General features: G+C 37.1%; 1 protein-coding gene and 1 pseudogene across 5 annotated transcripts in view; one reads left to right on the top strand and one right to left on the bottom strand.

The window, feature by feature from the left end:
- Positions 1 to 26,834, bottom strand: part of GPAM (glycerol-3-phosphate acyltransferase, mitochondrial) — a 68,286-nt gene that overhangs the window by 21,701 nt on the left and 19,751 nt on the right. For 2 of the 5 annotated variants that reach the window (XM_039871219.1, XM_039871217.1), the window contains exons 1-13: positions 19,343 to 19,685; positions 17,698 to 17,828; positions 16,384 to 16,506; positions 14,275 to 14,348; positions 11,902 to 12,015; positions 10,041 to 10,187; positions 9,317 to 9,413; positions 8,603 to 8,739; positions 6,625 to 6,724; positions 6,086 to 6,298; positions 3,975 to 4,088; positions 2,734 to 2,819; positions 1,918 to 2,033 (exon numbers count right to left, since the gene is read on the bottom strand). In XM_039871219.1, the coding sequence (XP_039727153.1) occupies positions 1,918 to 2,033; positions 2,734 to 2,819; positions 3,975 to 4,088; positions 6,086 to 6,298; positions 6,625 to 6,724; positions 8,603 to 8,739; positions 9,317 to 9,413; positions 10,041 to 10,187; positions 11,902 to 12,015; positions 14,275 to 14,348; positions 16,384 to 16,506; positions 17,698 to 17,828; positions 19,343 to 19,439 (1,549 nt within the window). In that variant the 5' untranslated portion in view covers positions 19,440 to 19,685. Of the gene's footprint in view, positions 1 to 1,917; positions 2,034 to 2,733; positions 2,820 to 3,974; positions 4,089 to 6,085; positions 6,299 to 6,624; positions 6,725 to 8,602; positions 8,740 to 9,316; positions 9,414 to 10,040; positions 10,188 to 11,901; positions 12,016 to 14,274; positions 14,349 to 16,383; positions 16,507 to 17,697; positions 17,829 to 19,257; positions 19,279 to 19,342; positions 19,686 to 19,741; positions 19,901 to 26,834 lie in introns of those variants that run through there. The other 3 variants (XM_039871220.1, XM_039871222.1, XM_039871221.1) reach the window with 3 other exon arrangements.
- On the top strand, positions 24,851 to 24,969 carry LOC120610181 (uncharacterized; annotated as a pseudogene).

Here is a 26,834-nt window from a genome sequence, read left to right as displayed (position 1 = left end):
GGCAAACACAAAGCTTTAGTTGCACTTAAATCTTAAATAGGAGTATTCAAAACTATAAAAGTCCTCTACCACATTTCCCCTTAACTGATTTACCAAAGGGAAGTTGCAACATTATACCATGTTCTGGGTCAGTGGAAACAGTGATCATGAGAGATCACTAATCATCATAGGGCAGAATTCAGTCTAAGTTAGGTCCACCTTCAATCCAGGACAATGGAGTTTAGTTAATGAATGACCAAGAGACACCTTTAAGGAAATACCAGGACCCAAAGTATGAGCCTGTTCTGTGAGCTCCAAAGGATGTCCCATTGTGTTTCTCGCCTTATTCCTGGCTGCAGTCGATGATAACTGCAGTTCTCTACTCCTCCAGCAGATATTCGCCACCATGTTAAAACAAAGGTACAGGGGGTGGGAGGGAATAGATTTGAAGTCAAAAAATCTGTGCTCAAAACCTAACTTGTACACTAATTTCATGACTTGGAGGAAATTACTTAAATTCCTAAGCCTCAGCTTCCTCACTAGAAAAATGGGAATACCACCTAGTTCTTTGGGCTGTGTGAGAATGAAATGGATTGGCCTGCCACAGGACCCGTAGTAATGGCACTCCATATATTTTCATTTCCTCTTTCAACCTAACCCAGAGGTAGGTCAGAGGGAGGAAGTAAGGGGATAGAAGTACATTTGCGAATGACTATAGTCCATAACCCAATCGTCTGAATTAGCAGAAAACTATAATCATATAAATCAAATATGAGAACGTCTACGGAACATCTGAAATAAAAGCACCATTTATGAGTTTCCTGTGATGATAATGAATTCATGAATACCTCTCTCACAATTGATGTTGTCTCCAGTCTTTAAAAAAACAAAATAGTAACCAGTACCATATTTATAGCCATTAAAAAAAAAATTTATAAAGTGTTTTTTAAAAACATGAATAAACACTTGTTACAAATGGAAAATAGCACAATAAAAAACTGTAAAAAAATATTTCTAGAGACTAGACAGCAACATCCCTGATTACTTGGGTAGTGGGTTTTATCTTTATTTTCCACTTTTCAACATTAAGAATGTATTATTTTTAGCATCCGAAATTGAAGCATGGGCGAGAGACACAACCAGATGTGCTGAAGAAAGAAGGTTCTGGCCCAGAGTGAAGCAGGAGGAGGAGCAGCTGGAGTGGAAGGGGCGAGCAAAAGTGAGGAAGGCTCCACAACGTCGGCAGGAAGTGCTGAGAGTCCGACCAGACAGAAAATGGGGCACAGGGAAAGACGAGGTGACCCCACTAGGCTGTGCACTGAGGCACCACGCTGCTGCCAGGAGATTATAAAGTGGCCTCTACAACATGACACAACGCTGCAGTTTGGAACTTTAGGAAGTCTAATTCTGCACTCACCTCACTCAGTCCTGAGTCGCTACTGCTAAATTATGTCCACACAACTATCCCTCTAAGAGCAGAAGCCTTTGAAGCATAGAACCATTAATTACTCCATTTGTATGCCTCACAGCTAACACAAAGTTTTACATATAACAGCCACTCCATATTTGCTGAGTCAAAATGATCATGGGGTCAGAGGAGAAAAGGGCGTGCAACTATAAACCTAGATGCTACACTACAAGTTAGCTCAAGGAAACAAATTCATGAGCGAGAGGCTACAAATCACCATGGCAATATTATTTTTTTTAAAGCATAAGAACTATCACATGAGCATCTACTAATCATCAGGCACTGCGTGAGATGTTTTGCTCAGTCACCTCAAATCCCCACAGCCTCAGTGTCTTGCTAATAACTTACCTAGCACCACCTATACATTCAGTAATAGAATGAGAAGTGGAACCAAACTATAGCAGATTCCAAAACCTGTGTGGTTTGCACTGCACTGTTCTTAATCTGAATTGCAGAAAAATTCTACTTACTGAAGAGAACGTGCTCAGCCAGATTCGCAATCAATCTCCTTCGGAAGGATTCATTTGTTACATTTCTGGACTCATTAGTGGATGTGTCTATACCTTCATCAGCAGCATCATTGGGTCTGAAAAGTTTTTATTTTTTTTTAATTAGACTTCTACAACCCCACTCTTTTACAAAGCAAACTGTATGGCCATAAGGTATAAATGTATTAGATACATTAAATTACTATATATTCTAAATTTAAACCACAAAGAGATTATTGTTTTCCTCCATAATATACTTTCTTATGTTTAATACATTCTCCTGGCCAAAACATGTTATTTAGTTATAACTAAATAGTCTATTGTTACATCACTTCCAAACTCACCGGCCCCCCCAAAAAAAGAAGGCATAAAATAAAGCAAGATACCTCATTTTAAAACATATATAAAATCTTGACATTTGATCACATTAAAGGGCTTAAGAGTCAATTTCTCTAAGTTACAATTCCATTTGAATTCTAAAAAGTTCACAAGAAAAACTCTTTATACACGTAAGTACAATATGCATAACCTATCATAACAAATTCAGTTCACATTTCACTCAAAAGTGTAAATCAAATAACTCCTACTTGACTCACAAAATCAAATAAATTTTATAATGCAAATAATCGAAAACCTCCAAAACTATGAAAACACATCACTTCAATATCCATTATAAGACCAAGAGAAAAGTGAAAACAAGAAACATTCTTATTAAAGTGAACCTATTTATCTATGCAATTTAAGAAATAATAGATATTTGATACTTTAGCTAGTATAAAAAATTTCCACAAACTTTACCTTAAAGGAAGTATGGCTGGTAACAACGCTTGCTCCAGAGAAAGTACAGTGGAGACAGGTTTCTGACTTTGGCTTTCTAAATATTCCTTGGGGAAAAAAAAAACAGAAAACAAAAAAACAGTCATTTACTCTCATTTGTCTCACTTACATAAACATATATAAAATACACTTGATCTTCAAAAAGTAAAAGGGAGTTGTTTTGTAAAATGAGCCATGCTGCAGAAGATGAGAAACACGTCCTACATCCTAATCTACCTTCAGAAGTCCAGAGTGACTCGTAGAATATTGTCAAGCACAAAATCTGAGAACTGAAAATTTAAAGAACAGGATGATGCTTAAGCAAAATTATTTAAAAAGTAAAGAAAAATATTTAACTTTTCTCACATCTTCAAGAAATTGTTTAATAGTCCCAATGTTATTATTAGTGATAACGGACAGAACCATTCTTTTTAAAGGAAATCTGACACCCTAAGGGTCACATAATATTCAAAATAACCTCAATCTCAAAGCAAATCATAAAAATATAGTGCTGTGCAATAGTTGTGATTTTGTTTTTTTTTTTTCATTGTTGTTGTCATTGGTTTTAAAGTAAGAAATGACAAGCTTCCATGAAAGCGCCTAACACGTGAAAGACCAGAAAGCATCTAACACGAGTGTTAGAATCTTCTAAAGTAAAACCACGAAGTAGAACAGAAGGAGGAGCACGACCTCTGTTCCTTATCCCTGGGTTCCTGACTCCTTTACCCATTATTCTTTTTCTCCTTTACTGATTCAAAAATCTTGGGAATTTAAAACTGCCAGGAACTCAGGGATCCGCCACATGAGGGTGGTGCTGTCCCTTGGAATATGTGGGTCCTGGATTCCACTCAGCAGGACAGAGCAACATCCTGGATGGTCAATTTTACCCAGCTCTGAGGGGTCATGTTTTGAAAAATTTCCCCTAAAGGCAATTTTTAAACATATATAAATATGTAGCATAAAGCAACATGCAAAATTCTCATGAACTTTTTTAAAAAATAGCAATAAATGTTGAACCTGATATCTCCCAAATATAGATATTTACTGTCTTTTTCAACAGGCATGCTTTAGTAAAAAAAAAAAAAAAAAATTAAAATGCCATTCTTGACACAGTCTTCATTTTACAAGAGAAGAAACTGAGGCTCCAAGTCACGAGAGAGAAGGAGATAGAAACAGATCTGAGCTATGCCAACGCTTTAATAAGCATTCCAGTAGCCGCTCACCTTTAAGGAAAATGGTTGTGCAAAATCCACTCTGACACACCCATAGTTTTTTCGTAACATTCTGACAACGCCTCTAGCCACACTCCAAATGCTCTCATTCTTCTTAGGTTTTCCCTAAATTACAATTTTGAAAGAATAACATGGTAAAAAATAAAGCAAACACATATGTAAACATTCTGTTATCCAAAGAATAAAGTTTTTTTGTCCGTTTTTGTTTTGTATAAAACCTAGAGGTTTGTTTTGAAAAAGACAACAATGAATGAAGAAAAAAAGTATTCATGGACTGACATCTTTCAGAAAATGTTGGCTTTCAAAGATTCTAAAAGATATAATCATGTCATCAAAGAGTGTTAATTTGGTCAATGAAAAACAAAACATTTAACATGAATTCATTTAATTCATTCGTGAAAATACAGATGTAAATTAATAAAGGATAAAAATGATACCACAGGCTGAAAAATTTCTGCAATTTTCAGATAAAAATAAGATGTCCAAGAGGCCACTTATCTGAGGTCTAATGATCACCAGAATCCACATATCTAACATGAAGCAATTGAATGTCAAATCCTGACCCACAGCGGCTTTTAAGCTGATTATTCATTTAGTAAGCACTTCCTGCATATTTAATATACATGAAGGCACAATGATGGCCATATGATAGACACAGGGCTCAGATGCGACCTCGTGAGACAGTCAGGGTGACTAGAGTCCACATTCAGAACAGACATCAGGAGAAGTCTCATAAGAGATACAGATACTATTCCAGATCTATCACTTAACTTTTAAAGTCTCCAATTATCAAGTGTCCTTGAGCTTCTGACACATGTTGGGAGGTAAGTGGGAAATAAGTACCTTGCCCAAGACTTCCACACTAAATAAGAACAAAATTAAATTCTTCTGGAACTCTCACAATGCCGGTGGGAATGGCAAGATGGTAAAAGCATTTCGGAAGGCTGACAGTACCTATTAAAGCAGACCCAACAATTCCACTCCTAGGTACATACCCCACAGAATGCACACACGTGGTCATCAAGAGAAATGTACAAGAATGAGCATAGTCAAAAACGAGAAACCAAACTGTTTTTCAACATTAGAATAAATTGTGGTATATTCATATATTGGAATACTATGCAGTTATGAGAATGAACAGATTTTAACTAAATACAACAACATGGATGAATCTCACAAACACCTGATTGAGCAAAGGAAATCAGAAGCAAAAAGACCACAAACTACATAATATCATTCATATAGTTTGAAAATAGGCAAAACTATTCTGTAAGAATTCGAGATATACCCTCGAGGCAACAGTGATAAGAGGAGCACAAAGGGGGTCCCCAGGGTCCTGACAGTATAGCTCCTTGCGCTGGGTGCTCTCACTTCGTGATAAGTCAAGCTACATGCCTATGATTTGTGCTTTCTTCTATAACTATAATACTTACTTCGATGAAAGGTTTATAAAAAACATTACTGCCACTTCTCAAATTCATTTATAGTTGCTCTGTCAGCATGATTCTACCAGTTCCTCAGGTTTAACTTAAAATCTGCATATAAACAGCAAGCCCTGGAGAGAACAAACCACATAAACCGCACTCGCTCCACCTCATCATGGTTGAGATGGCACTTCAGTGTTGAGTGTTTTTTTTTCCATTTCCCAGTCCCATGACCAAGGCTGGCACTGATAAATCTAATCATGTCACTTCCTGCAGGTGCAGATAAGCACCGCATTAGCACTACCAATCAGACTGACGTAAGAGATGACAGCTATTCACCATGCCCATCCTACTATGCTTCCTACAATGCTTTAAAATTAGGGAGTACTAAAAAAATCCTTCATTATATAGTCAATAATATTGTAATAACTATGTATGGTTCCAGGTGGGTACTAGACTTATCGGGGGAGGGGAGGGAGGGATCACTTCGTAAATTACATAAAGGTCTAACCACGATGCCATACACCTGAAACTAATATAAAATAATATTGAATGTCAACTGCAATTGAAAAATCAAGAAAAACTTGAGTTAAAAAAATTCCTAATTAATTCTAAAAGCACTTATCCAAAAGCCAAGACTTGAAAGCGATGATGACCTTGGGTGGGCAGTGCTCTTACCAGCTGTTCGCCATTGTAGTGACCTTCAATGATACGGTCATAGGAGATTCCAACAGGTATTATCAGGATGTCTGGGATGGTATTAGAAGACAGAGTATCTACCACAACTGACAAAAGTCCTGCCCGAGCACAGGAGGTTTTTCCACTCCTAGACCGTGTGCCTTCCAGAAAAATCTCCAAGAACTGCTGCTGTCGAAGTAGTTCCACTATATGCTGGGATATGAAGAGAAAGGAAAATGTGAGTTCAAGACTACCCAACTCAGCAAAGTTAAATCTTAAAAAAAAAATCATAAAATTAAAAAAAAAAACCCAAAACCTATGACAAAATATTATATTCACATAAATAATAAGACAGCTTTATTTTGGTGAGAACAAAAAATTATCATCAGACCCATACCCAAGCTATAATTACACAAAAAATTATTCAGACAACAGTTTTTTTTTGTTTTTTATTTTTTTAAATCTCAATCAAGTCTCTTTTTTCTTCTACTGTAATAAGCACCATAGCGGCTTTAAGGGTAATGAGAGATGACACATACCCCATGGAGCAGAGCTCTGTAGAGAATGTCCTTCCGTCCATCTGGTGTCTCATCTAGCCTCCGTCGTATGAAAAAGCCCCCCAGCTTATGGATCAAGGTACTATAAATTCAGGAATGCATTAATTATTTATAAAGAAAAGTGTAAAAAGAATACTTATATTCCAAGTTAATTCAAAACATTTGCCATATGAATAAAAAGCACATGTGTTGTTAGAGAAGCTGACAGTGAGACTGTGGACATTTTCCCATTTTCCATATTATTGACATGTTTCAGTCATTTACATTCTTCATGAGCCTTTAGTGCATCGCCTCGTATTCTGAAGCTCTATTACATCTGTTCCAAAAAAGTCATTATGCTATCTTATGCTGCAGGGCTGATGCTATAGACTTTGAGATGAAATACTGCTAAATTTTAAAACCAGGCTCAAGATCTCAAGATACTGACTGTTAGATATCCCAAAATTTGCCTGTGGCACATTTACTACAAAATGAATGTGATGTTACAAAAGCTACTTTGGAGAAATTTTCTCAAATAAATATTGCTCAGAGAGTGTCTCTTTGAGACAAGGATACTTTTACCGACTGAAACCAAGCATAACCATCTTTCCAAATCCTCAAACAAGAATTTGCCTCATGTAACCACACATAGGAATAAAACAATTCACACAACCCCAGGTCTCTTCCACAGCACTGGTGGATTTTGATGTGAATGTGTAATTTTCTAATACTTAAGTCAACCTTTCCAAACTCAGATGCTCCTCCTACTCTTTTCAAATAGAACGATACTAATGTAAATATAAACATTAATATATATTTTCAATATCTTCTAAACTCAGTATAAACAGACAACAGTAAAACGTCCCCCCGAGCTTAATATCAGTCTGAGAGTGAACCTCTGTAGATAAGTTTGTAACAAAGGAGATGAACCACACACAAAGATAACCCACCCTGAAAAGTGGTTTGTGAATGTGCAGACTGGAGTGCAATAATAGAAAGCTGCAAGTAAATAAGCCAGGTTGTCTATAATCTGTCATGTCTGAAGGACCGATGAAGCTAAGCAATGACTGGCATAGATTCATGAAAAGGACAATTGGGTTACGAGAAATTATCAGTTTATCGAGCACTTCCAACAGATCCAAGTTGAGAATCTGGAGGGAATAAGTACATGAGTTATTCTGATTACAAAAGAGACAAACTATTATGGGGCAAGGTTTCTCTAGAGCCTAGACTTTGCTCTAAGACTATGCCTACCAGCAACGTTCTGATGACTTTCTAACTCAGCTTCCCAGCAGACACCGGGAAGAGGTGCCCAGCAGAGTAAACATAGATATTCTAGGACCTGGAAAAGCACATATACCCTGTAGGGTCATATCACACTGTATTACAGCGAGTTGTCTCTAGGTCCCATCAGATTATGAGCTATTTGAAGGCAAGGTCTATGTACCTTGTTCACTCTTGTCGACAGCACAGCTGGGTAAGCATCAGTTGACTACATGAACGAATGGCTTCCCTTCAGTCATTCACAGTAGTCTAGTCGGCCACAGAACTCTGAGCCAAGTGATAAGGAAGGCGCTCCTTAGATTGCGAGGCTGAGGATCAGATTTCAGGGCACGCAAAGATAATTGCCACTTCGAGAGGCCTTACCCGCCTAGCCTGCCGGCCTACTTCCCTTAGTCACTCTCTAAATTCACCCTCCTCTTACTCTCTCCTACTCAGAGATAATTATTAACCATCGCCCATAAGGTTTAGGTGTTCACGGTTCGCCAAGTATCCCACGTAAAATACAGAAATAATGGTGACGGTCTTCATGTTTTTTTCTATTTTTCAAATTGTCCACAATAAACATGCATTACTCTTATAATGGAAGTAAAAAAACTACCATCGTCTTTACAATAACATGTGTCAAAAGGTATAATACAAAAAACATTCCAAATATAATCTTTTTCATACCTTAAATTTAAAAATAAGCTGATCTTACCTGAAGATGGGGATGTTGAGATTATTGCCTGAAGCAATGTATGGAGCCTTGATGTTATGGCAGAAGAGAATGAAAGTGAGCAGCAGATAGTCGATATGTGATCTATGAACCGGTAGAAATATAAGCGGCAAATTCATCTAGTGAAAGGAAACATGCCAAATTTAAAATCGAAATGTAAAGTTCAATCACGCTTTGCAACTTGATAGCTGGTTAGATTACTCAAACACTGGCTAATCAGTGACTCACTCTTTAAAAACATGTTCCAGTGATATGAATACCTCTCAATTTAATATTTATCTAGCTAAAAAAAAAAAAAAAACCCGAAAAAAACTACGACAAAAAAGAATCAGGGAAGGAGAAGAGCAATCAAGAGTACAAGTTGAGCCTATATAGCTCCTGAGAGGCAGCCCTGACCATGTGAAAAGAGCATAGGTTTTGGCGTCGAGCCTAGTTTGGTTTGAAATCTTGGACAAATCACTTATTAGCTATTGCTTGGAAAATTGTCTTCATCTATCTGAGTCTTTATTTCCTCATTTGTAAAATAGGGATTGTTCTACCTGATTCTCAGAGTTGCTTCAAGGTAACTCATCTCACACGAGGACACTCCCAAATAGGTTGGAATGCACAACAGCACACAAGAGAACATTCCAGAGAAATCTAAAAGCAGCCTACAAATGTGGAGCAAATGGAATGATAGATGAACATATTTCTTGCCTCGGTCGCAGCTTTAACCATTTCAAGTTGACCCTTGTGAATCTGAATGTTCCAGAAGAAGCTGTTGAACAGTTTTAGGAGCACCCATCCAGTCAGTCTGAAAGTGAGAAAACAAAAGGAAATGTATATACACATATGTACATATACATATAGATACATACACTCACATATACACATGCATATATATTTTACTTTTGTCTTCTAAATTTCTGAAGCTACAGCCTAACAGTGCTTGTAAGTGACTGTGTGTGTGTGTGCATATGTGTGCGTATCTGAATTGTGGCATTAAAGAGCAAACTTTACATATATACCACTTGCAGAAGTATCTACTTATTAGGGAATAAAATCTTATATTTGACTCTAACTTTGCACTTTAGAGGCAAGTCGCCCAAGCGAATATTTAGGTGAGCAGACGACAGAAAACCACTCCTTTGAAGACATGGATATATGAAACCTGACAACTAGTCTAGAGAGCGAACAATGGTAATACAATGGCTGCTATCAATTAACAGAGATGAAGGCACTTTGAAGCCTAACCACAGTGGGACTTTCCATGGAAGCTGAATATAAAGACTATAAAGTGGAATCGATTTTAACACCAGACTATATTAAAACATCTTTGGGCAACATCGTGCTAGGAAAGGAAAGTCCAGTAGTAGTTCAGTCCTGTTTGCTCAAAGTATGATGGCTCCCGCTGAAAACTCTTTGCCTTGCCTTTTAATACCTGATCATTGCTGGTGAGACAGTGGCAACCATTTCTTGAAGGATCCTTTTGGCTCTCTTTCTCACTTTATTGATGGCTTTTGATTGCTGCTGAGCAGAGCCATCAGGGTTTAATTCAGCAGCCACTTCTGCAATTGCCTCTTGCGCTCTGATTTGAAAATAGAAAGACAGACAATGTAACCAGTTCTGTGCAACATTCTGTATTTGGTATTTTCTAAACCATAGCTATAAGTCACAAAACGAAATGTACCTTCTCTCTAATATGTGGTAACATGAGAGAATAAGCTCAAGTTAGAACTGTTTTCTTTGGTTGTCTATTAAATAGTAAAGAAATCACTCCTAAAGCAATGAACCCCCGAGGACTCTGGGAGGTCAATTTAGGAATTTAATTCTAATTCACTGTGTAACAACTATATGAATTTGAATGTTCCAGTTATGCCGTGAGGCTCACTATAGCAGAGGAGAGAAAAAGAAAGATTATTCATTTAGGCATGTAATTCAGAGGTATCCAAAGCCCACTACCAAAGTAATGCCTGATTTTACTTTTGAAGGCCTAATTATTCATTTATACTGTGACTCTATTAGTAGAACTATATATAAAACTCTCTAGGACGGATAAAAGAGGGGCATAAATATTAACAAGTATTTTCAAATCAAACCATTTTAAACTTATTTTAAAAAGGCAGAGCTTAAGATTAAAACTGCAGAACAATAAGCAGTGAGGTAAAAGGAAGATTCAATCCAGTTTTGTGCATCTTCCATGTGACCTCGAGAAGAACTCATGAGGTTAAACCTCCTTAAATCACTTCTAACATTCTAGTTACTCGTCAAAATATCTGGATAGAATGAAACATACTTGAAGGTTTTTTATCTAGAAAACAGAATATATAATCATCCAAGCAAATTGCAAATAACTGTGTTTTCTCCTACTGATTTTAGAATAGTGTATAGCAAAGCTCCACAAAGTGCCATAATTCATTAATACAAAAAGACCAATCTCACAGGACAGTGATGCACCCTAAATCTATTCTTCGAATAGGATTTACTTCAATTTGGCCAGAAATGTTTTCACAAGTAATTGACATGATTATTCCATCTCCATTATCAATGATCCATTCATTCAATATTTATTGAGTACCTTTGTGTGCCACCACTGTCCAGGCCTTAACAACCATACCATAGTGCCTGCATTTCTAAGCATCTTTTGATCCAACCCAGTCTCCAGCTCCCCAAATGCAGGCAGATGTCGAACATGGGCCATACCAGTGAGGTGGAACAGAGACCAACTGTCACCCAAACTCCCACATTCCAACACCTAAACTTCAGAATGATTTCTTTTACCATTCCACCTGAGTTCCAGTCAGTCCCTTCCATTTGGAAGCAAACTCCCTAAGAGCCAAGACAATATCTTGTTCTCTTAAAATTTCTAATGAAGACTTTCTAGGACAAGAATGTGTGCCTAGGTACTTGATAATTCTTTGACAGAAATATCAAACTCACTTCTGTTTTGGCTATAAAACAGAAAATGCAACATCCCAAACATTCATCTTACAGAATATTTAACAGAGAATTCTGGAGATATGTGCCATTTCTAACTCTGACTTGCTTGTCGCGTATTAGAAATCCATTCGTCTGCTAACCCATAAAACCAGACCGCTATTCCCACAGGGCACTGCTTGGAAAACCACATCTTCTCTGCCTTTCCTTGGTTTCCCTTGGAGTTTATCATTTCACTTGGAAATGCAAATGCCCCTGGAGACGGAGTCCCAGACAAACCAAAGGTTAATAAAGAAGTCGGCTTTCTCACTCTGCTCCTACCACCCATCCCTGCCTCTTCTTTCACAATAGCATCCCCACCTTACCTACTGCTGTTCAGCACATTTTCAGTCACATTGGTAGCAAACATGCCTTTATGGACATCTCGCTCTTGAACAAAAAGCACGTAAGAAAGACGCCTTGCAAGCCATCCTCGGTGCCTGCAATATGAACAGCATTTAGCAGAGAAAAACTCTAGGAAACCCTAAAACGAGTTGCTTAAATTATACAGTGCTTTCCCTCCTGTAAAAACAAGGCTTCGTTTCATCTGTTCTTGAGATTGGGTTCTCCTGTAGCAAATTCTCTTTACTAGTTCAGGTTGCTATGCAGAGCATTTCATTCCTAATTTCTTTCATGTACTCAGCTAAAACTTAAACTTGGAATTTATGGATTAATGTTTGAATACTGTTATTCTGTCAAGTAATAACCCAAATATAAAAACAAAAGAAATAAAAATAACTTACTTTACTAGTACCATAAAAAGAAGCAAATATGTTGAATGCTATCCATATGCTATATAGCTTATAGCTATAGCTATGGGCTATAAAGATAATTTGGAAGCCTTTTCCTACCATGAAGGGCTAATTTCTTTTCTTGTTAGTAATTCTTCTAAGGTTGTACTCTGGCTCAAGAAGGCAGAAGTTCTTACTCTTTTTTTTTTTTTTAAACACATTCGACTTGCCTAAGGGATATGACATATTCCTATTAACGACAGTGGAGGACAGGAATGCTACAAACTATAAGAATGCAAAATATTATGCAATGATTTGAAACCATTCATAATGATTATATAATGCCTCGTTATCATTTCCTCCAAAATGATATTTATATAAATAGAAGATTTCAATTATAATTCACTAATTCTCAAATATCCAAAAAAGCCCTAGATTGAGGAAAAGTAATTTGAGGAAGAACTGTTGATGAATCACATGTTCCTTCATCTCTCCTGCCTGACATTCTCTTTTCCTTCCTCTTTTCCCTTGTCTCAATTCTCTGAAAACTTGGCCCAATATGTTAATGTTAAGTGTTTAATTCTAAAGACTTCCTTCAGGGAAAACTTTTCAGAATTATTACTCGAATGTACAAAGTCCAAACTCTCTAAGAAATTCCTTTGCAATTGACCGAAAGGTGTGTGTGTGTGTGTGTGTGTGTGTGTGGATAGAGAGAGAGAGAGAGAGAGAACGAGAGAGAAAGTTTAGGCTTTGCTTCATGTAACACAGAGAAGAGCTAAAGAGCCAGCTCAACTGCACAGGCAGCTTAGTATACTGAACGGTTTAATATTGCCTCGTCACTACAGCATATGTGTTTTTCCCCTTAACTGCCTCCAATTGAGGGCAACAAATGGACCCTCTGGCTTTATATACGAAATGGAGAAGAGACCCTATGAGATCTCTTTTCTTAGGATCTTAATCGTATCGACCAAGAGAAAGAAAAAAAAAATCAGTGGACCAGAATCTCGCCTGTCTTCTCCAAACTTAAGAGAGGGGGAGCAGAAAAGGAGGGAAGAAGAGGGGAGGGTAGCTTGTAAATGGGAAGAAAATATGTCCCTTGACTTCAGTTCTATTTTTTTTTTTTAAATGTAATATATATGCAGGTATTGTCACACTCATTCACGATCTCATCATCAAAACCTGAGCAGTAACATCAGAAAGATTTAAAACTTAAGTATTTGACTTCTTGGATCAATTTTTCATGGAAATTCAAGTACTTCTCATCACCTGAGCTTACTGCTTACCTACACCAGGCATTTACTCTTAGAATTACAAGAACTGGTAGCATTTTTGGCCGCCTTTTCTCTCACACCCCAAAGACATTCACACGACCTTCCGCCCTCTTTCCTCTTCCCCTAGCCTAGATTCGCATAAAACAAAGCTGCTTTTCTCTCACTCTGGGGCCCAATAGTCTATCTCCATATGCCTGGAATTTGGAAGTAAGAATTCTAAGAAAAGTCTTAAGCTCATAACAAATAAAAGAAAATTTCCTCAATAAAGGAAAATATCTTCTAAAACTTTATAGATGAGGCATATTTCAATCAGTTCCACTTTTTTGAAATCTAAAATAATCATACTAGATCATAAGACATTCAAACCTACACTACTCCTCAGACAAATCATCAAAATTTGGAATACTTCTAATGCAAAATGTATGAATAAATAATAGAAAGCTCTGACTGATACCTATACTCTCAAGAAAATATTTTTTATATAATTATGGCAGTGGCAATAGTATTAGGTCTCTCAGGTAGCTGTACTGTTTCCAATTTTTAGACAAAGCCTCTTAGAGTGCCAGAAACTCATATCTATTAACTCTCGAAAACATAATGAAAAACCCAGAATGAAATCCATCTTAAATTGCCTTAATTAATTAATATGGAGTGTTTCTTTTCAGATGTGTTAGAAGCATAAGAAATTTCTTTTTACCTCGTGTGAGTTTCGTTGATATAAATAACATTCCGCAAACCCAAAGACGGGATACTAGGGTTGAAAAATTTATCCTACATAAAACAAAATAAACATAGACATAAACATATAACTGGCTTGCTGGCAAAGTGCTCGCATTATTTATATTAGTAGTACTCGATAACTTTTAAAATTCAAGCATAAAGTTAGGCATTGCTTCAAAAATCTAAGCGATGAAGAAAAATTATGTTTTATTGAAAAGTACTTTTTAGCCTTCAAAGAAGGTTACAAATTCAAAATTAATCCTTAACACCTTGTAAAGAAAATAGCGTTTCTGCTTTTTCTGCCCCAATCTCTCTTATCTTAAAAAAGAGTTGAAGCTACAAATAGTTTAATCATTGACAGAAATAGTGTATTCTGTCACATCCTGACACATAAGAATTATTATCCCCATTCTATAGACAGGAAAGGGCTGGCAGACGTTTAGGATTCAATCCTAGATCTTGCTCCAAAGAGAATGGTCTTTCTATTTCCCTAAAATGACTGTTACACTTAATGAAATAATGTCTGGTTAAATACCATCCTCTTTATAGGTAACCCTGAAAGATAATCCCAAAATAACTCTGTTGAAAAGAAAAAGTCTGTAACTTTATCCGTGTGGACAAAGGTAAACTTTGCACAAATAAATGCTGAGAAAGCATAATGTGCCCTTAACGAAAGATGTAAAAATACTTAAATAAAATCTCTTTAGAGAAAAGGAAAATAGGATTTCAGAGAAAGGGTGGCAAGTATCAAAAAATTACTATAAAAATATTATCAAACAAAAATATTTTAAATAAATATGCCATGGAAGAATGTGAAGATCAATTTCAATTCCATCAGGTACTATATTTAGGCAAATATCAATTATTCGTTATACTACTCACCTATTCCCCAACCCAAACCATCACTACCACCAAATAATTTCCTATACTCTCTCCTGATTTAAGAACAGCTTAGATTTAGGGTATTCTTTTGATCTTTTAGGCATTCAAAATTAGAATTTGATGAGATGCCAGACCTAAGACCTGCTATTTAAATCTTTATTTCTATTTGCCTATTAATCTGAACTACCCTTACTCCTGGACTAGAAATTTCCATGATCCTTCCATCCTACCAAATTTTTGCAAAAAGGCACCTGTGATTTAAAAGAAATAATATTTCTATCAAGACATTCTTGAGCAGACCTGAATATTTAACATAAACTGCTTGAGTCCCACACAAATCTCTCCTAGGTTAGAAAATCCCTTTATACCAGACTCAGAATTCTACTTCCTGCCAAGCCAACCCTGAGTAGAAAATTCACACAACTGTGTGAATACTTAGCTGTTTACACAGGTTATAAGCAACCTCTATAAATGACAGGTACTTAAATGGCAGAACTTTTATGTCCTGATAACTGGCCCATCTCAGAGAGTATTTAACATCCAGGTATACTTTTTAATGGGTAACTATCATACTAGAACAGCCATATTAGATTCTATAGCCATGTGCTAACTCATTCCTCTGGCAAACTGCCATTAGAAGCATCCCTCTTATGCAATAGACTCCGTCAAATATTGACACCAGCACCATAACATTGAAGACTTTGCACAGCTTGTATTTTTTCACCAAAATACAAACAAACTCTTACACACTCTTTTCTATATCTTCGCCTAACCTTTTAATGGCCATTCTTCACTATCACAAGGTCAGCAGATGCCCTATCCCTACTGCCCCCAAAATAGAAACCTAGAAAGACTAGAGCAAACCGCAGTGCTGAAGTTCAACATCTAGAAGTTACGTGAAGTTTCCCACCAACTCTTCGGAAGAGTTAACTGAAAGTAAGATCCACTCTCCCCTTAAAGTCACACTAAAACTACTAAAGAATCAAAATCTCACCTAGCATCAACTATTGGACCAACATTTACTGAATAAATGAATGGAAAGAAAAATTGAGTCAATATCTTCACCTGGAATATTTGGTTTATAAACATGGCTCTAAATTCTAAAATGAATAAAATCTATTAAGGCTACCCAGTAGCAAATTCACACAAAGTTGGAAATCTATGTCACATATTTCATATGTTCAATAAGCAGGAGCATCCTTACCCAACTCTGGGGAGTACAGGAATAACAGCATCTTCCAACAAATGGCCTTTTCCGGCTCATGAAGCTTTCTTTCCATTTTAAGGTTGCAGATCTGAAGACAGTAGGTCTGAAACCACACTCACCCTAATAAATATTAAGGAAAAAAATAGTCACTGAATGGCAAGAAAATTATACTTATCCAAGTGATGTCCAAAACTAAGATATTTCAGATAGAAGAGAAACTGATGACATATTTTCCTTCTGGTAGTTGTTTAAGTATGTGTTTTTCAGAGTGATATTTATTCAAGGTACTCCCTCCGTGATCAACACTTGGAACATGAGCAAAAACTGAGCACCTAAGAATAGTAATAGCTGGCAAAGACTACTGCACACTCAAAGCAGCATTCACGGTTTAAAAACAAAGTTGTAAAAGGTCAAACAGCCTCTGATGATAGCAGAATGAATAAAATTAGATTCTTGGATCCCTATGCTAACAGTTAATCTTACTCCCTCTTAAATCGCACTCTCCCAAAAGAACTACCAAGGCCTTACATAGTGAGAAGCTGTTATAATACAGCTTAATTAATTAAACTTTAATAAAAAACAAGTACACTCACAAAGCATTCCTTTATTCTAACAAAAAAATTTAAAGGCTGGAATTGAAATTATAGTTGTCCATACGATTAGGGTCAAACCCTGCTCTTCCGTTCTAAACATTTTTCTCTGAACTTTGAGTTCACTCGTTACTCAAATCTCACTGATACAGCATTCTCAAAAATAAGCAAAACAAAAAAAACCCCTCCATCATCATTTTTTACATAAAGCAGAGAGTGTTCAAGAAATATTTTAAACATGCCATGTTATGTTGAAATAGGGAAAACTATGCAAGATAACACATGACCTTTGGATTGGGTTTATACTAAAATTTATTTCCTGTTTTTAAGTTTTTAAACAAACTTTCTTTCCATCACAAAATTTATACTTATTAGATATGATTATGGAAGATACAGAATTTTTTTAAAATCTCTTTATAACTACACCACTTAAAACAACTACTAGTAGATTTTTTTCCTATGCAAAAGTGTTTTGCTTTTTAACATAATCACTATACTTAAATTTCTTACCCAATTTTTCTTCTCAATTAACATAATACCACGTAAATTTTTAAACATTGGACTTCATAAACATACCTTTTAACAGCTAGAAGAAGTCTCTGTAGCTATTACCCTTTATTTGATATTATGTTGCCTCCATTGAGTCCACCTTTATAAACAACATTAAAATGAACATCTTTAGGTTGAACACTTTTAATCTATATCATAATCTTAAACTTACCCATTCCTCGCTTGAGTGCTTACATCGGCCGACGTTGTATTCTGATGAATTGGGCAGGTAAGAAACATCTATTGTACCAAGGGTCAGTGCAGATTCATCCATGTCACAAAGTGTAACTCCCAAATCATGTACTGTAAAACAATATATACCATTTAAGTTAATGAAGAAACTAGAGTAAAGACCAGAATTCAAAATTCATGATTTTGCTCTATAATAGGATGTTAAATGAACTAATGATGGACTTCCACCATGTTTGGTCAAAGTGTAAAAACAGACTTGGACATGTTTATACAAATTCAGTTAGGCAGCCTTAATTAAAAAAAAAAAAAAATCAACCTTTGTATCTTTAGACTTTCTAAACAAAATAGTTATGAATTTGCAAGGGTAAATAATAGCTTATTTTTAAGTACATGATGAATTATTTCATTTGTGTTAATAACTGAATAGTTCCTGGGAGGATGAAGGCATGTGTTTATTTATTTTATTTTATTATTTTATTATTTTATTTTATTTTCTTTATTTATTTTATTATTTTATTTTATTTTATAGCAGAATAGAAAAGCTTTATTAGAAGCTATAGTATACTTCCAGATGTGGAAGCATAGCTCAAACACCACATGTGTTTATTTAATTACATGTAACACACAAGTAGATAATTTTTAAAAATTATGTGCTAGGAATTTTTGGCCATACATATTATGCAGTGTAAAATGGGTGAAGGCAATGAGGGTATCTCAAAAATTTCACACTTAAATTGAATTAAGCTCTTAATTTTCTTGTGATGTCTTAAATGAAATGATATTTTGTATTTTTAGTACATCTGCAAAGCTCTAAAACAAAACCACCCTGTTTGAAATAGCTAAGTTTTCATCCTTTTCAATAATTTTTTTCCTACCCTATGGGAAAATGCTCACTAACAGTGAACTGCTAAAGAAAATTGATAGATACCAACCTAAAATATAAAAACTTCCTAATATAATTCTCAAATTGTTTTTAAATAGCTTTTGGCTATTTCTCCTCACGTGGCCTTAAATTATTCCTTTAAAACCTTGAAAGGTCAATTCCAGGTTAAAAGTGTTTCTAGGAGGGCAAATTCTGATTTTTTTACAATTGCCACATGAGTTTGCTGCTGTAGCTGTTATCCTCAGCCTAAATGTCCTTAACAGTGTAACATAAGTAACAGTCTAACACAGCAGGCGAGAGGAGAGAATAGTACAGTAATACACGTGGCAAGAAAACTCTTCGTTATTATAAAATTCAGCTATCCGTTTCAGTTGCAGAATGTAGCAACTACAGGGGGAGCCCCTCGCAGCCTGGGAAAATGAAGACGCGGTGGGCCTCAGCGATGAGGGGAGGAGGAGGGGAGGAGGAAAGAGTTCGGTGCCAATAGGAAGTCCACGCTTCGCTCCTCCCTTCCCACGGCGTTTATCCAAGGTCGAGAAAAGAAAAAAAAAAAATCTGGAGGTACCAGACCATAGGCTGAGGGAAGCCAACTGTGGGTTCTGAAAGAGACAGCTCTGAAGCCAGACATGGCCCGAGTTCAGAAGCCCCACTGCTTACCATCTGTGGGACTTTGGACAAGTTGGTTAACTTCTATGCCTTGGTTTCCCCATCTGGAATGTGGGCATAATATGATAGCTCTTACCTCCTGGGATGCTGGGAGGACTGGAAAATACATAAAAAGCGCATAGCACAGTACGGTGTCTCACACACAGTGAGCGCTCAGTCCAATCGGTGGTCATCTGTCATCGGAATGTCCCCAGCATCAGCTGCTCTCCGAGCACCCTGCTGCCTCACCGCCAAAGCCAATGCCCCCATGTCCCATTCAGGTGCGTACGGTACTGAGTCCACAGCGGAAGCCCGGCCTCGGCCTCAACGTAGTCTCCCGTGGGGAAGCACAATGCTGCCGCCCACCCCAGCACCAGCCGGAACCCATTTGTCAGGGGGAACCCCGGAACTCGGGGGAGGGGGCCAAGGGGGGCACAGACCGCCCCGGCAACTTGCAAAAGTTGCGTGGGCTCCAGCGCCGAGGGCGACCACGCACCTGTCCCGGCGCTCCCGGCCGGAGCGGCCTCCCGTCGCCCGCTCCCGCCCTGGCGGTTCGCACCCGCAGCTCCGCCGGCTTCACGGGCTGAAGCTGTCGGCACTTAAAAGTCTCCACCAGTGCCTGCTGCAATGTCGCACCATGATGACGCAACGGGCGCCTGGGAGTGACTGGAGCAGCCTCGAGTCTGCCGGCTCCGGGCCACTCGTGGCCTTGCGCGCTGGGTGTGTAGCATGTGTGCACATGAGTGAGTGTCTCTGTGGCTAAGCAGGGTGCACACGAATGCCTAAACGAATGGTTCTAAGCGCTGAGTCGTGTGTGTGTGTGTGTGTGTGTGTGTGTGTGTGTGTGTGTGTGTGTGTGTGTGTGTGTGCGTGTGTGTGTGTGTGTGTGTGTGTGTTTACGGACCTAGTCTGCATTGTAAACTGCTCTCTGAGAGTTTGATCTACACCAGGCTCTGTTAGGAATGTGTGCCGTGGGGTGTCTGGGTTGCTGTGTGTATGTGTGGTCTGGCTTTTTATGAGATTTAGAAGACTATGTAGAATTTATTAGTGATGGGAGAGGTGGGGATTGGGAATGGTCCTGCTGTGTAATTTCCGTAACAATGGTTAAGTGCCTTTTCCTTAAAGGAAGAAAATGAGGAATTAAAGAAATAAGACTCAAAAGAGTCTGAGTCCAAATTTGCCTGCCGTTAGCCCTTCAAACAAAGTAACATGGGCACAAAGAGGTTCTTTCGCCATATTTGTCCTGCCGTAGACAAGGCCAGTGGTTATCCAGCATATTAGCAATTTAGAAGGAAAAAGATAACCTTTTACATGCACATTAGCAGCAAGCGTCAGTTAAGTGTGAACTAGTAGCTGGGAATACAAAGGTGATTAAGATATAGTCCCTGCCCTCACACCTCTGCCACCAGTCCTAATCTCTGTACACATTAACCCTAACCCTCTCTTCAGAACAAATCTGTCCATACCCACCCATCAAACTCCCCACAGTCCAAATGCCTAAGCCTGGCACATGAGGCAGCCACAGGTAAGCCTCAACTTTTTCCATTATTCTCCAGCAGAAGCCCCTTACTTCACCCTCTCAGATCGTCCCTAGCCATAACCTGGACACTCATACTCCTAACTGTGCTAATGCCATTCTCCCCTAAACGCTATTATTCCTTCCTGAACTAGGTCTTCAAACCTCTAATCTCTCCAGCCCTCAATATTTGCTGTGGAACCGCACCTTGGGACTTAATCAATGTCATTCTTCCACAAGATAATGAACTCATCATCAATGTTAGTGACTTGTCTTAGTTTCCTAGGTAACAGGGCAGCGCTTTGTTATGTTAATTACTCAATAAATGCTTGTTGAAACTGAGGAACAAGAAGAAAAACAGGAATTTCTTCTCTTGAACTTTCTGCTTCTAAGTCCATCCCAAAATGCAGGTGTGACCCTCTTTTGAAACAATCCAAAGCAGTAGAAGTGGTTAGTAAAAAAGGCTTGAAGTCAAAGACCCTGTTTTTATCAGCCCCACTACACCTTAGCTCCAGGCACACACCTAAGTACTGAAGGACTATGTTGACTAGAATAAGATGAATTTGAATCCCAAAACATTGTGAAATTTTATGTATAGATTACTGGTCCCTGAAAAAGATAAAAAAGCGGGGAGAGAAAACAGGAAAGCCTCAGAGTTTGAGTCATTGCTAAAGAGAAAGTAATGAGAAATGAAGCAGAGAGAATGTCACAGGAATTAAAAGTCGAACCCGGGCGGAAATTAAATTGTCTTAAATAAAGTTCATTTCTAGGCAACTCTTTTGTCACACCTATTGCACAAAGGGTTACTGTACTCACAGGAGATGTGCATTGCACATCTTCAAGTTACTTAATGAGAATTGTTTTGGAAACCAGTGACACCCTTGATAATCTGTTTTATCAGCAGTATCACAATTACTTAAAATAATCCAGTCTAGCCAGCCAAGATGGAGCAACAAGGACTGAATTTACTCTCCTGCTAAGACAACTAAAATAAACAAATAAACCAGGCAAAATAAATGAAACAGGCAGTATTGCAGGACACTCTTTCGTAAGGAGGAGAAAACAAATTAGGTAAGCACTATGATTGGTTCAGCTTACTGTCTAGAGAGAGTTGCCAGGCTGCTGTGCAGAGGGGGAATCCAAGAAAAGCTAGGCAGATCCCCTGAGCTGAGATAGAACGGGGAGGCCAGGAAGGCCAAGGCAGCTGGAGCTGAGGGCAGAGTACCAGAGAGGGGAGAGATATACAAAGAAAGAGGTAGCTCTGGAGACCTGCAGAAAGTCTTGCTCCAGTCTTCAGCTGATGAGGGCATGAGTGTGAGGAAGGTTCCCAAAGCCAAAGAAAGAACCACCCACACACACAGAGAGAACAAACACCAAAGCTTGTGTAGGGCAGGTAACTGTTTTGTCCCCACAAGCCAGAGTGGAAAGTACAGGACGGAGTGGAAGTACAGGGTGATCATACAGGACCAGGATTAGAGCCTGATCCTGGCACCCAGACTGGAACACCTCATAATTCATGACTCAAAAGGTCTTACCTCAGTAGTAGGATAAAATTAACCCTAGAGAAAATGCTGCTCTGATTCTATCTAACGAATTTCAATTAGCCCCAAAAGGATTGAACTATTTTCAAGAACAAAATGTCCCAAAACAAAGCACGAGAATACTTACAGGAAATCGAAAATATCCAGCACCCAATAAGTAAAATTCGCAATGTCTGACATGCAATCAAAAACTATCAGGCATGCAAAAAAGAAGCAGGAAAAAAAAATCAATCAATTGAAAGGGTCATAGAAATAATAGAAATGATAGAATTAGTAAACAAGGGAATTTTAAAAAATAATAGTCTATGTGTCCAAGAAAGTAGAGGAAAGATTGAGCGTATTAAATACAGATGCGGAAAAAATCTTTAAAAAAAAAATAAAACCATCACCTGGGATTTTTAACACATGCAAACTCCACTTATATAGGACTAACATCAGATTAAACATTACTGAAAAAAAAGATGAAAGAACCTGAAAATATTGCAATAAACACTATCCAAAATGAACACAGAGGGAATGGAAAGAATAAAAAGAAACACTATAATGAGCTTAATATATATGCAAGTAGAATTCTTGAAGGAAAGGAGAAATAAGAGAATGAGGAGGAGTCAGGGAGGACAGAAAAAAAATATTTCAAGAAATAATGGCTGAAATTTTTCCAAATTTGGTAAAAACTATAAACTCATAAATCTAAGAAGCTCAACAAACTCTAAGCAGAAACATTAAGAAAACTACACTAAGGAATACCACAATTAAATTTATTAAAACCAGTGATAAAGTAAAAATATTAAAATCAGTCAAGAAAAAGACATTACTGTGCAGAGGAACACAGATAAGAATGGCAGCAGAATTCTCATCAGAAATTTGCAAACAAGAAGACAGTGAAGCAACATCTTTAAAGTACTGAAAAAAACTGTCAATCTAGAATTTTCCCCCAAATATACACATTTGAAAAACAAGACAAAATAAGACATGTTCTGACATATAAAAGTTGAAAAAAATCAGCAGCAGATATTTGTTACAAGGAATGTTAAAATAAAATCCTTTAGGTAGAAAGAAAATACAGTCAAATGGAAAGATGGGTCTACAGAAAAGAAGTAAGATCTCGAGAAATCATATATAGGTAAATAAAAGTTTTCCTTTAAAAAAAAAACTTTTAAAAGGTAATTGTTTAATGCAAAAATAAAAACAATATTTTGTGGGGTTTATAATATATGTGGAAATAAAATGTATGACAACAACATCCCAAGGTCTAGAAAGGGAGAAGTATTCTATCGTAACATTGTTATGTTAAGCATAAAGTAATCTAACATATTTCAAGGTAATAAGTTAAGATGTATGCTCTAACTCCTAAAGCAGCTACTATAAAAGCAAAATAAACAGCAATATCTAATACGGCAACAAAAAATGAAAATATAATAATTTAAAAACACTCAATGAATCTAAAAGAAGATAGTAAATGAGGACAAAGGAAAGAAAGATAAGATAAAGAAAAAACACATAGCAAAATGGTAGATTTAAATCCAAACATATAAGTAATCACCCCAACTAAAGACCAATTGTCAGACGGAAGAAAAAAGCAAGAACCAACTATATGCCACTTATTTTAAAAAATCCCTTTAAATATAAAGATAAATAAAAGTCGAAGATTATAAAACAATGTACCATGCTAATGCTAATCAAAAGAAATATAGGTAGTTACGTTAATATCAGACACAGTATATTTCAGTACAGAGAATATTATCAGAAAGAGGATCATTTCCTAAAGATATGAGTCAATCTATAAGAGAAAAATCAGTTCTAAACCTTTATGCATCTAATACAGAGCTTCCACATATATGAATCAAAAACTAACAGAATTGCAAGGGGACAGAAAAGTCCACAAGAATAAGCAACTTCAATATGCCCCTCTCAATAACTGACAGAGCAAGCAGGCAAAAAATCAGCAAAGGTCTACAAGGCCTGTACTATACTGTCAACCAACTTGGCCTAATTGACATTCAGAACACTACACCATACACTGTAAGTGCACACTGCACTATAAGATGATACCCGACAACAGGAGATTGTCTCTTTTCACATGCACAAGGAACATTTCCCAAGATAGACCATATTCTGGGCCATAAAAGAAGGCTCAATCAATTTATAAGGATTCAAATCATATAAAACATATGATTAATTTCCCGACCACAATGGAAATTAGAAATTGGTAATTTCCATAAATTTGGAAACTAACACACTTCTAAAAATACCATGGTTTGGAGGAGAAATAAGAATGGAAATCAGAAGATACTTTGAACTGAACGATAATGAAAATACAATATGTCATAAGTTGAGGGATATACCTAAAGCTGTATTTAGTGAGAAATTTATAGCAGTAAAATACCTATTTTGGAAAAGAAGAAAAGTCTCAAATCATGTATCCTAGCTTCAACTTTAAGAAAGACAAGCGAATTAAACCCAAAGTAGGCAAAACAAAAATATTCAAGGACAGAAATCGAGGAAACAGAAAACAGAAAAAAAAAAAAAGTATTGAAACTGAAAGCTGGTCTATGTCCACGCTACCCTGAACAAGCCCCATCCTGGCTGATCTCGGAAGCTAAGCAGAGTTGGGCCTGGTCAGTACTTGGATGGGAGACCACCTCAGAAGACCAGGTGCTGTAGGCATATAAAATAAAAAATAAAGGATTGTAAGCTGACAAGGTCCTTGCAATCTGTGAGGTCAACCAAGGGTTGCCTCACCTAAAATAAATAAATAAACAAACAAGCAAACAAACAAATAAATAGATAAAAGACAAAAGAAACTGAAAGCTGTTCTCTGAAAAGATGAGTAAAATTGATTAACCTCTAGCCAAATTGATAAGATAAAAAGAGAGAGAAAACACACATTACCAATATCAGGCATGAGAAAAGTGACATCCCTATATATACAGTAATCCAGTCTTTCCATTGCTCAAACTTGTTGCCTTTTGATTTCAAGGTGGTATTTCAAGACACTGGAGTCCCTACTTTCATAAGGGGTATCTGATTAGATCCCATAAAAAGTTGGTCCCACTGATCATAACAGCAAAGAAGCTTCCAAAAAGCCAGACTTTCCCTATACCACATTTGAGAAAGTGATAGGCATCTATTTGTACGCATGCTGCATTGTATTTTGTTTCATCCTTTTTCCACTTTCCAGTCATTCAAGATATGTTTAAAGGTTTTTCTGCCACACATTGATTACCTGCTAACACATTAACATGACTCATTGACATAATGATGCTGCAAGATGTTATGATCTTCAATTTATAGATGAGAAAAATGAGGCTCAGAGAAATTTAAAAAGTTGCCAAAATTACCCAGGTAAAATGTAGCAGAGAAGGGATTTGAATCTAGGCCTTTCTCTTACTAAAACCTATTTTCTTGCTAATAACTCATGCTGCCTTCCTACTAGTCTTTATTCAACAGGCTTCCCTTCACGCTGACTCAGATTCATTGGTCAAAAATTACCTGGAGACATTTGTTTAAGTTATTCCTATATATGGAATAATTTCTCTGCAAGAAGATTACAAGGAACATTGTCAACTGAATTTCAGAAATTCAATGATAAAATATCTATGGCATGCCCTTATCTCAAACATAACAATTATTCTATCAAAAACTTTTGTAAAAAATAAAGTAAGTTTGGCCTGAATTATTCTTACCAAATTCATGCTGTTCTCACCATCTACCTTCCTCCAGATTCTTTTTATTTATTCATTTATTCAATTAGTACATATAGAACACCTACTGTGTACCAGGAACCCTGTTGTAGATACAGCAATGAAGGAGACAACATAGTATCTCCTCTCACAGCTTACCCTTAGGAAACTTACACAGCTTCTTTTTAATGATTGTTTCCAAAAACTTGCAAAAATCGACATCAAGTTGATTAGCCCATAGCTTTTAGAATTCACTTAGTTGATTTGGGGCAAGCACTAAGACCTGCCTTTCCAATATCCATTCCTACCCAATTCCTAGCTATCAGAAAATGGTTTAATTTAAGGTGATCTTTTGTCCAGCCCTAAACAAAGAAGAAATCAAATATCTAAGCTAATTATGATCATTTAGTTCCATAATATTCTAACTGTCCCCGCATCCAAGATGGTCAATGTGACCCAATTCTGGGCAATGAGACCTAGGAGGAAGTCAAACGAGGATATCTGGGTTTTTTCTTTCCTAGTAAAAGGAAACAAACACAGCTGGCACTGCTTCTCCCCCCCCCCAAACCCCCCCCGCCTTTTTTTTTTCCTATTTGCTTTTGTAACATAATTCTCCAAACTCAACACCACCAATCACAATAACTCTGGATTTTGTTAAATTTGTGTTTAAACCACTGTAATCTTGTTTTCTATTACCCCAGGCAAATGCATTCCATATTAATTGTGAATACAGTTCTGGGCCTAGAGTAGCGTAAACATATGGGGAAGAGAGAGAGAGAGAGAGAGAGAGAGAGAGAGAGAGAGAGAGAGAGAGAGAGAGAGTCAAGAAATGATTTCTGCCAGTGTATC

This window comes from Pteropus medius, unplaced genomic scaffold, assembly GCF_902729225.1.
Source record: "Pteropus medius unplaced genomic scaffold, Ma_sr-lr_union100, whole genome shotgun sequence".
Taxonomy (NCBI): domain Eukaryota; kingdom Metazoa; phylum Chordata; class Mammalia; order Chiroptera; family Pteropodidae; genus Pteropus; species Pteropus medius.
The sequence above is the reverse complement of the archived record's forward strand: the minus strand, read 5'-3'. Positions and strand labels throughout refer to the sequence as shown.